At 33.8% G+C, this 10,716-nt stretch overlaps 1 protein-coding gene across 1 annotated transcript; it reads left to right on the top strand.

Annotated features, from left to right (window-relative positions):
* The first annotated feature begins 7,678 nt into the window (after positions 1-7,678).
* SUCNR1 (succinate receptor 1) lies at positions 7,679-9,300 on the top strand. The gene is made up of 2 exons (XM_030823109.1): positions 7,679-7,693; positions 8,347-9,300. The coding sequence occupies exons 1-2, from the start codon at positions 7,679-7,681 to the stop codon at positions 9,298-9,300; spliced, it is 969 nt and encodes a 322-aa protein (XP_030678969.1).
* Positions 9,301-10,716: the final 1,416 nt, after the last annotated feature.

Raw genomic sequence — 10,716 nt, forward strand, 5'->3', positions numbered from 1 at the left:
GACTTTGTTGTGCACAAGAATATTGTCATTCAATTCTCTAGGCAGTCAAGAATCGGAGTCGGTGCTTTTAGAATCCAAGTACATAGGCTTAAGCTCTGGTCCCTCCCGTTATTGATTCTGCAATCTTGAGAAAGTTAATTAACCTCTCTGAGCCTTAGCTTTTTAATCTGCAAGATGAGAAAAATCTTAAATCATAACAACCTCAGAGGATTACTATATGCATTTGATGCATAAAGGTACTTAGCGTAATACCTGCCTGGCGCATTACAAGAACTCAACAAATTATAGATATTTTTATTTCATGTAAATGCATGTTTGTATACATAAATATTCATACATGTATAAATATATTTTACACATGTATATACTTTAAAGTGTGTAATATAGACACATATGTATGTATACATGTATGTGTATATATACATATATATATTTTGAGTTTCTGAGTTTTTAAGCTGTCAGATATTGGTGAGGGGAAATGCTGAGTTAGGAGGATGCCTGTAACAGAGCTTCTTTTTGGGCTTCTGCCTGTCATTGCTAACTCAATATTCAACTTACATAGCATTTAAATTGAATTACTGCTGCCTGCACAATTATGGGCTTTCTTAGTATAATCCCTATGCTTCACATCAAGAAGACTGAGTGTTTACTTGAATCTAAACCTAATATAATGCTTGGAAAAAGCCAGGTGTGCTTCCTGTCTGAAATGGTGGTAATGTACTTCCAGATGTTTTTCAGAGCATTGATTGGGATATATAAATTGCCATCTATTAAGGTTATCTTACTTAGCCTCTCTCTCCCTAATCCCTAGCTATCTGATGTATCTTTTATGTGTTTCGTGATTTTAAGCACAGAAAATAAAATGGAAAATAACTTGAAGCTCTAGTATCTTTTCGCTAGTACACCAACATAGCATATATCCAAGTTTCCCTTTAAAATTTCAGTTTTATAGTTCCCTCAAAGTTATTGAAAACAGAGGTTTCATTATTATATTCTCAATATAGAATTCACCAAGAAAATTAATTTTAAAAAAGAAGAAAAGCAGAAGCAACTGTATTCCCAATATAAGCAGTATTTACCACTTCTTATTGTTTAAATATGCAAATAAAATGAAAATAAGGAATGCTTCTCTGTTGCTTTGGTAGTGGATAAAATAATTTCAACAGTGTTTTTTTAAAGATCTATTTGGTAAATATGTTTCCTGTGAAATGAGTTACTTGTTTTTTGTCATTCAATTGCAAAATTGAATGTGAAAATAAAATAAATGAGAATGTGAAAATAAAAGCCTCACAAAAATTCCTCTGCATGAACATCTCTGACTGGGAGGTTTGACTGAATAAATTATTTCTGGGCTTTTGAATTATTAATCTTGGCTGCAGGATATGCAAATAGGATATGCAAACAGGACACTGTATTAACCATGTCCAGTGGCACAACACTGGGTCAGAAGCTGTATCCAGCTGCTGCCAGAGTTCCTGTCAAGGGATCAGGTCTTCCAACAGAATGGTAAGCTACATGGCAAATTGTGCCTCTCAGTGTATAAAGTAAGGCCAGATTTCCTTCTAAAGGTGGCCTGTGAGCAATTAAGATTTTCAGTATTAAGTGTTTAAATTAATTCTTTATAAATAGATGTAAAACAGCAAAAGAATTGAAAAAAAAGTCATTTTTATCTCTACATTTCTTTTTCAACAAATTAGCTGTCTTCTTTTAGTTGTCAAATACTAATTTTATTTTATGTAAAGGTATTTATTATATTTGCTAACATCTCAACAACTTATATTTCAACAAAATAGTAATTGGATTTACCTAAATAAATATAACTACTTATGGGGAAAAATTAAAGTTCCTAAATGATTTGAAACAATCATGTATTTTATACACACACACCCACACACACACACATATATATATATTTTTAAGACAGAGTTTCACTCTTGTCACCCAGGCTAGAGTGCCTGAGTGCTAGAGTGACACATTTACAGCATGTGTTGGCTCACTACAACCTCCACCTCTGGGGTTCAAGCAATTCTCCTGCCTCAGCCTGCCAAGTAGCTGGGATTACAGGTACCCACCAGCACGCCCGGCTGTTTTTTTTTTTTTTTGTATTTTTTAGTAGAGACGGAGTTTTGCCATGTTGGTCAGGCTGGTCTCGAACCCCTGACCTCAGGTGATCCACCCACCTCGGCCTCTCCAAGTGTTGGGATTACAGGCGTGAGTCACTGCACCGGGGCATAATATTTTTATGTTTAGAAAATAATGTATTTGGGGGAATTTTCAGGCATCCTAAAAATTAGATTTAACATTTATGTGTGTAAAAATGATATTACCCAATAATTAATTTACTTAGGAAAAATGAAAAATTGCAGAAACCATTTCTATTCTACCTTCCATAACTTTTCAAAATGTGTGTGGTATTCTTAAAGAAATTAATACACAATTTGTGCCATACTATTACTTTTTAATAACTTAATTTCTGGTGTAATGTATGGAATACATAAAAATAAAGTTACAAATGTTAAATTATTATATCTTTTCAATGTGAATATATATTTTTGCTCAAATTGTTTAGTAATCAAAAAAGTAATTTGTTAAAAAGAAATTCTCATGTTACCTTGTAAATTTGCCTTAAGGTAGCACTTAAAAGTAAACATTTTACAAATGTTATTTGTTTAATTGTGATGACTATAAAAACAAACAATTAAAAAGCTAAGAAACTATCACATATATATTTTAAAGTAAATTTCAAAAATGCAGATTTTCAAAAGGCTGAATATATTTAAAGTAAAAAACATTTTCAAATTAAAAATGAGTATTATTGGTCTGCTTATATGAGTAAATTAGATATTGCCTCTAGTTCAATAATTCTAACAGTTTTAGATATATTTTTGGACTGGAAACTAATGATTTCACTTTAATTTCTGCTCTTAAAAAAAACCTGTTCAAAATAATGCATCCAAATCAGTTACAATTTATTTATCACTATTTTATGTACCCTAAAACTTAAAGTACAATAATAAAAAAAAAATTAAGAATATAGCCACTAGATAGCAGAAGAGAGAATATTAATGTTTCATGAGGGAATTTTCTGTTTAATTGGGAGTTTTGCTTAAAGGAGCAACTTACTTCATATGTTTATAGAATTGTGATGCCACACTAAAAACATACCCAACTATAAATATATCCAGTTTGAAATATAGTATCTTCAAAATTGTGTATCCTAGTGAAGTTAAATTGGTCTGCAAATATTGGACAGCTCATATTTATAAAATCATAATCTATTAGAATTATGAACTTAGAAAAAAATGAAACAAATGTATCAAAAAATCAGAAAACATCATAAAAAATTCTCATTTTTATGAATAAAAATTCAGGTAAATATTAAAATGTAAAATGGTACCCAAATATTAGGAGTGGTCTGTTTACAGACCATTTTTATTTCTTATTTTTGCCTATTTGATTTTATGAGTGTTACACCTTAACAATAATTTTACACATACATTTTTAAAAAGTTGTTTCAAAAAAATGAAGAAACAACTCTATGAGAAGCAAGACAAATATGATAATTTAGTCATTCATTTTTCTTATTTCAGCTCTACTCCTTCCCTACTATTCCTTCAACCCCGACCTTCTGGACTACTATAAAGCAGAATGCTCCTTGACTTTCATGTGACCTGTCACTTGCCTGAGTGATAGTTGCAGGAAATCGGGCTCTAGTTGCACAAGTCTCTGTGGCTATATTTTCCTTCCATTGCAGTCAAATCTTTCTGTTGTGCACAATACATAAGCTATTAACATTACCAGTGGTGACTAGGCTGAAAGATAAACGTTATGACCAGAAAAAAAGGAAATGCAAAAGTGAAACAAATTTCTTGTGTCAAGGAAATTTTCTATATGTTAATTTTCATTTGAATTTGTGCACCAGCTTTTTGAGTACCCCCAAAATAACAAGAGCTCAGAAATAAGGCCTGAGAAGGTCCAACATTTAAAACTTGGGCAAAGAAGGATTAAGCCACAAAAGAGCCTGAAAATGGAGAAAGGAGGAAAACAAGGAGATTGTTGTGTCATAGAAGATAGGAAGAGAGTGCTTCCAGAAAGTGTGGACTTAAAAGCTACTGAGAATAAACAATAATAGTAAAAACTGGCCATTGAGCTAAAAAAATGAAGTTCGTTAATATGTTAAAGTCTATTGACATTTTTGCCATATTTCTAGAAATTTAAAGTTTTTAATATTATCAAATAGATGCCAATTTTGAGAGAAAAAATGATAGGAAGTTTAGATAAAAGGAGAAAGGAAATAATAAAAACTACCTGAAATCTCATCATTAGAGATAAAACTATTAACATTTTGATGCACGTCTTTCTAGACTTCTTATGCTTATTAATTTCAGGTGTCCTTTCTTAATTAAATGCTTCAGTTTTAAAATTTATCCTGGAAGATAGATATTTAATTTTGCCTTATACAAATGTGTTTCTAAACTACAGCTACTACTACTACAATTACCAATTTTTAATACTTACCATATTATATTATACATAGTGTTGACTTTCACAGTGAAATAAGCAATGAGCTTAATCTGATGGTCTTGCTACTTATGTGGCCTTGGAGAAATATTTATAAAAAATGCTTTGTAAATAGTCAGGTGTTTATATTCATCTCTTAACAAAGATTTATAGATCACCTACTATCTGCTGGTCACTGTGCCAGATGTGGACAATAAAAAATGAGTAAGACAAAGTTATACAAAATTCTAAGAAGTTTAGTATATAATGAAAGCATAAACGGGAGGACCTAGTTTAGACTGAGGGTCAGACAGCCTACCTTGGGAAACCTACACTTGAACAGAGGCCTGAAAGAAGTATAGATATAAGACAAATATGCGATGGGCCAGGAATCACAGGACAAAAACAGCAGTGAAAAGAGATTCAGACAGAGGGACTGCACGTTAAGAAGGCTCTCTGTGCATTCAAAGAGTAGGAAGAAGGAAAGATGAGTTAGGAGGAGAGTAATGCCAAGCAAAATTGAAGTGGGTTCAGGGGCCAGATCATGCAGACCTCGATGTCCCCATTAAGGATTTTAGACTATATTCCTTGGATAGTGGAAAGTTAATCAAGGGTTTCGATCAAGGAAAGCTATATGATCTGATTTTGAGTTGTAGTTTTTCAAGACTGTTTAGCTATAATGGTAAAGATGAATTGATGAGGGCCAGAGAGGATGTGAGGAGACAATAGGAGAATATGACATAGAGCAAAATAGAGATGAGAGTAGCCTGGACAAGAATGCTAATGAAAGCTATGGAGCAGTAATGATAGATTTGAGAAATATCCAGACATTACAGTAAACAGACTTGGTAGTTTATTCATTATTGGTGCTGAGTTTTAGATGACTTTGAGGATATTGCTTAGATTTTCGTGGTGAGCAACTGGATACATGGCAGAACCATTTACTGAAATAGGTGGATATGCTGCAGGCTTGGTAAGGAACTTGGAGAATTTGGTGTAGGATTTCTAGAGGCAGAGATACCTGAGAGAAATCAATCAATGGCAATAAACAACTATAGTTTGTAAGGCAGATACAAGCTGGACTGGAAATCTGGGAGTTGTTGATGTATAGTTGGTCATTAAACCTCAAAAGTGAATGAGATCATTTAGGCAGAATCTATAGAAAGATGGAGTCCAGAAATTAGCCTTGAGGAACTCAACATTTAATGCTTGAGCCAAGAGACTTGAGCCCCAAAAGTGCCTGCAAAGAGCAACCAGGTAGAAAGAAGGGAAACTAGGATATTGTCATGTCTCAGAAGGCAAAAGAAGAGTGTTTCCGGAAGACAGAGTATGAAAAACAACTGATAAATAAAATAAAATTAGTGAAAAATGATTATTGGAATGAGCAATGTGGAGGCTACTTGGAGGACTGGTAGGTCCGAAGCCAAATTGGAGTAAGTTGAAAGGGAATGGGGTGTCGAGATGTCAAAACATTTAATGAGATGGCTCTTTTCAGAAATCAAACTATGAAGAGGAGAGGAACATGTGAAACTAGGGAGAGTTGTTTATGTTGCTCCTTATTGTAAGACTGAAAAGATTAGAGTGTTTAAATTCTGATGGAAAAGAGGAGATGAAGATTGACGATGAGGAGAAGAATGCTGAAGAGTCAGAAAAGAAGAAATAATGGTACCATAGGAATACTGAGAATTTGTGAATGAGTTGGATCTAGAGTAAGCTCAACAAATGCTCTCTATCTCAATGAACTGGGAGGTAAAACAATTTGCTAATAATGAGTAAGGTAGAGTAAATGAAAAAAGTTTTAAGAGATTAAAAAATACAAAATTGAGAAATATAGGAATATGCTGGCAATATGAGAGAGCGGTAGAATTAGGTGACCTCAAAGACAGAGCGAAACGAATCTGCTTTATTCTTCAGCAGCATTCATGTGTCTGCTGCTTGAGAAAGTTCCCACTCAGCTTTGTCTGGAATTGGACTTAGTGGCAGGTTGCCATAGAAAGATTTGAGAGATTCCGAAAAATGTATAATGTTTTAAAGTAAGTGATTAAAAATCACTTTTCAAAATATTAAACTTATCATATCTACAATTCTGTGACTTATTTTCATAAATAAAACACTCTCAAAATAACAATGATCTTTAACTAAAGTAAACCACTTGAATTTGACAAAAATACATGAGTTTTCCAGATGCCTTATCGTAGCAAATCCTACTGAATTTTGCATGCTTCTCATAAAAAGCAGTTTAGGTGCATTTATTCTTATTTTGTTCTAATTACCAAAATTCTATATTGAAAGAATTGTCTGTTTGCAACTAATATTCAGAAGCCTACTTGACAAAGAGGTTTTTAGAACATTTTGTTTTCAACCTTGGTTTTCCTCACTAGAAATAAGCAACACTAAGTGTTTAACAATGGCAATCCAGTACATTTTTCAGATAATTAAAGTTCTTGAAATACCCTACCCAATCACAACTGGCCTCATGACAAGAGGAAAAAACGGCAGGCTAGCAAGACTCTTGAGGTTTGAGTGAGTCAGGTTGCTTATTTCCATGGTACGTGTTCAGAAGGCATTACAATAAAGGTATTTTACTAAGCATATGACCTAGGCAAGTGCCATGGTCTTAATATTGGTGTCTCCTCAAAATGTATGTTGGAACCTAATAGTATTAAGAGGTGGAGCCTTTTGGAAAGTGATGAAGCCATGAAGACTCTGCCTTCATGAATGGGATTGGTACTCTTGTGAAAGCAGTTTAAGGGAGCTGCCTTGCCCCTTCTGACATTGTTGTGAGGACACAGCAGCCACCATCTTTGAAGCAGAAGGTGACTTTTCATCAGACACCAAATCTGCTGACACCTTGATCTTGGACTTTTCAGTCTATAGAACTGTGAGAAATAAATTTCTATTTTTTATAAATTACCCAGTCTGAGGCATGGCATCTTTCAATAAATCATGACCAATGTTAATATTACTAAGAGTTTCAGTTTCATATTTTGAATTTTTAAAAATTAAGTTTTAAAACTGAAGTTGTATCATAGTTTATGAATTTAATACAATAAGCAGAATTCTTTGGCAATATGGAAACAAGTAAAAACTTAAAATAGTGAGACTGAAGTTCTAAAAATTCTTATTTCCCCTTCTAGGTTGTGGTTTAACTCAGCAGAATTTGTTAAACAACTACGATATGCTGGGGACCATGGTATGTTTAGAGACACAAAAGTGAATTCAGAATCTTCTCTTCAATTATTTTATCACATTCCCTTTGTTTCTTTGCTATTTGTCAAGCCCTTTATTTGTGTTTCCACTTTAATGCCTTCACATGTGCTCTTTCTTATGCCTGGAACACTTCCTGCAAATATAGATATGTCTCTTTCACTTTCTTCACTGAGGTTTTGTTTAAATGTCATCTTGTATAAAAGCCTGTCCCTTATCACCACATATAAAAAATAACTCACTGCCACCTTCCATCCCAAAACTTTCTAATATTTTTACCTTCCCATATGTTTTTATTCATAGCACTTATCATTATTGGTATCATTCATTGTTTACTTCCTGATTATTCTTCCCAAGAGAGTATAAATTGTTAGAGATTAGGAACTTTGATTTATTCACTGCTGTTATCTCCCGTGCCTGAAATTATATTCAGCACATAGTTGAAAGGTGTTCAAAAAATTTGTTAAAATAATACATTAATGACATATATATATATATGTATGTATGCTTTCCTTACTGATATAACCTACTTTCTATAGTTCACCATTCAAGTGTTTTTCATTATTATTATGTTCTGCACAGTTTTGTCATTTGTCACAGTCTAGTGTTTAATCTTTATATTTTCTCTCTCTTCTTTAGGCATGGAATGCAACTTGCAAAAACTGGCTGGCAGCAGAGGCTGCCCTGGAAAAGTACTACCTTTCCATTTTTTATGGGATTGAGTTTGTTGTGGGAATCCTTGGAAATACGATTGTTGTTTATGGCTACATCTTCTCTCTGAAGAATTGGAACAGCAGTAATATTTATCTCTTTAACCTCTCTATCTCTGACTTCGCTTTTCTGTGCACCCTCCCCATGCTGATAAGGAGTTATGCCAATGGAAACTGGATATATGGAGACATGCTCTGCATAAGCAACCGATATGTGCTTCATGCCAACCTCTATACCAGCATCCTCTTTCTCACTTTTATCAGCATAGATCGATACTTGATAATTAAGTATCCTTTCCGAGAACACCTTCTGCAAAAGAAAGAGTTTGCTATTTTAATCTCCATGGCCATTTGGGTTTTAGTAACCTTAGAGTTACTACCCATACTTCCCGTTATAAATCCTGTTATAACTGACAATGGCACCACCTGTAATGATTTTGCAAGTTCTGGAGACCCCAACTACAACCTCATTTACAGCATGTGTCTAACACTGCTGGGGTTCTTTATTCCTCTTTTTGTGATGTGTTTCTTTTATTACAAGATTGTTCTCTTCCTAAAGCAGAGGAATAGGCAGGTTGCTACTGCTCTGCCCCTTGAAAAGCCTCTCAACTTGGTCATCATGGCAGTGGTAATCTTCTCTGTGCTTTTTACACCCTATCATGTCATGCGGAATGTGAGGATCGCTTCACGCCTGGGGAGTTGGAAGCAGTATCAATGCACTCAGGTCGTCATCAGCTCCTTCTACATTGTGACACGACCTTTGGCCTTTCTGAACAGTGCCATCAACCCTGTCTTCTATTTTCTTTTGGGAGATCACTTCAGGGACATGCTGATGAATCGACTGAGACACAACTTCAAATCCCTTACATCCTTTAGCAGATGAGCTCATGAACTCCTACTTTCATTCAGAGAAAAGTGAGGTGCTTGTGAAACAGATTGTTCTACAGATGAATCTGTAAGCCAGTTACAGTTTGCTTTAACTCATAGACATCAATCAGAGAGTGTCACAGATTTAACCTTGATCTAAAGACAAGTTGTACCCAGAGTATGTGAAAAGCATGGGATGACAAGAATGTACTGGTTTCTTCCTCTAAGAATTGAAAGGAGTTGGACTGCCTTATGTTTGGGCATGTAACTCCAAAATACTAGGTATTATAAGGCTTTCTCAATCAGTGCAGAAATGGAAGATATATAAAGCGACAAGTTGTCTGCATTTGATCATTGGTCAGATTGTAAAAAAAAAAAAAAAAAAACATTGTTTTGGCAACATTCTCTATGTTATTCTTATTCACATGATCCTAGAACTTTATGTGAGAACTGAATAGCAGAAGATATCTTATTAAACAGTTTTTAGAAGTTGTGCTGTTAAGCAAATTTAAAGTCAACAGTAACAATGATTAAGAAAGGAATATAATGAGTTCAAGGACATCTATCTGATATATTTTTTATATTCATCATGAATCGGGGTAGTCTTGTAATTTATCTAACCTTTTTTGTTGTATGGTTTATAGTGGAAAGAATCTTAATTTAAATAAAAAGGACCTAAAGAGATAATTCGACAAAAGTAGAGAATATGTTTGAGCTTGTCAGGGAATTTAGATATCAAGATACTAGAGAGATACACCAAGGATATTTGAATAAAAAAAAATTTGTAGAACACAAAGAGCCTATCAAGAAACCCAAAGCAAAACAGAACAAAAGTGACTACATCGTTTTAAATTATGATTTTGCCATCTGGCATTTTATTATCATAATTTGACCACCAGTGCATGAAAATATATTAAAGTTCATTAGCCTTCTGCTCTTGATTTAATAGTGAACTTTAAAATATATTAATGTCATAAACCAGCAAATAAGGAGAAATAAACCGATAATACTAGATTCATTGGGATAGTTTTCCCTTTTGGAGGGAAAGTCACAATTTTTCTCCATGATCCTCCATTTTTTGTAAACACTGGAATAATTTACAAGGATAACTTTATTGTAGCGAGAGCAAATCACATCTGGAGTGAGCCTTGTTTTCATGCAACATTACCGTAAGACCATCGGAGTAAATGTTTCAAACAAAATGTACTTCATGAAATTATAGAACATAAAAATATTTATGTGCATATTAACCTGTATTATCCCAGGAGGGTTAATGAGGCCCCATTTCCTGCACAAAACAAATGTAGGGGAAAAAATGGGTGCTGCATTAGCTTTTTAAAGTCAAACAACTATCACATAATAATTCCCTGATATGCAACACAAAGTACCTATGGCCACATATCTAAATTCCTTTCCTTGATGTCATTAGCTA

Source organism: Nomascus leucogenys, chromosome 11 (assembly GCF_006542625.1).
Source record: "Nomascus leucogenys isolate Asia chromosome 11, Asia_NLE_v1, whole genome shotgun sequence".
Lineage (NCBI taxonomy): Eukaryota > Metazoa > Chordata > Mammalia > Primates > Hylobatidae > Nomascus > Nomascus leucogenys.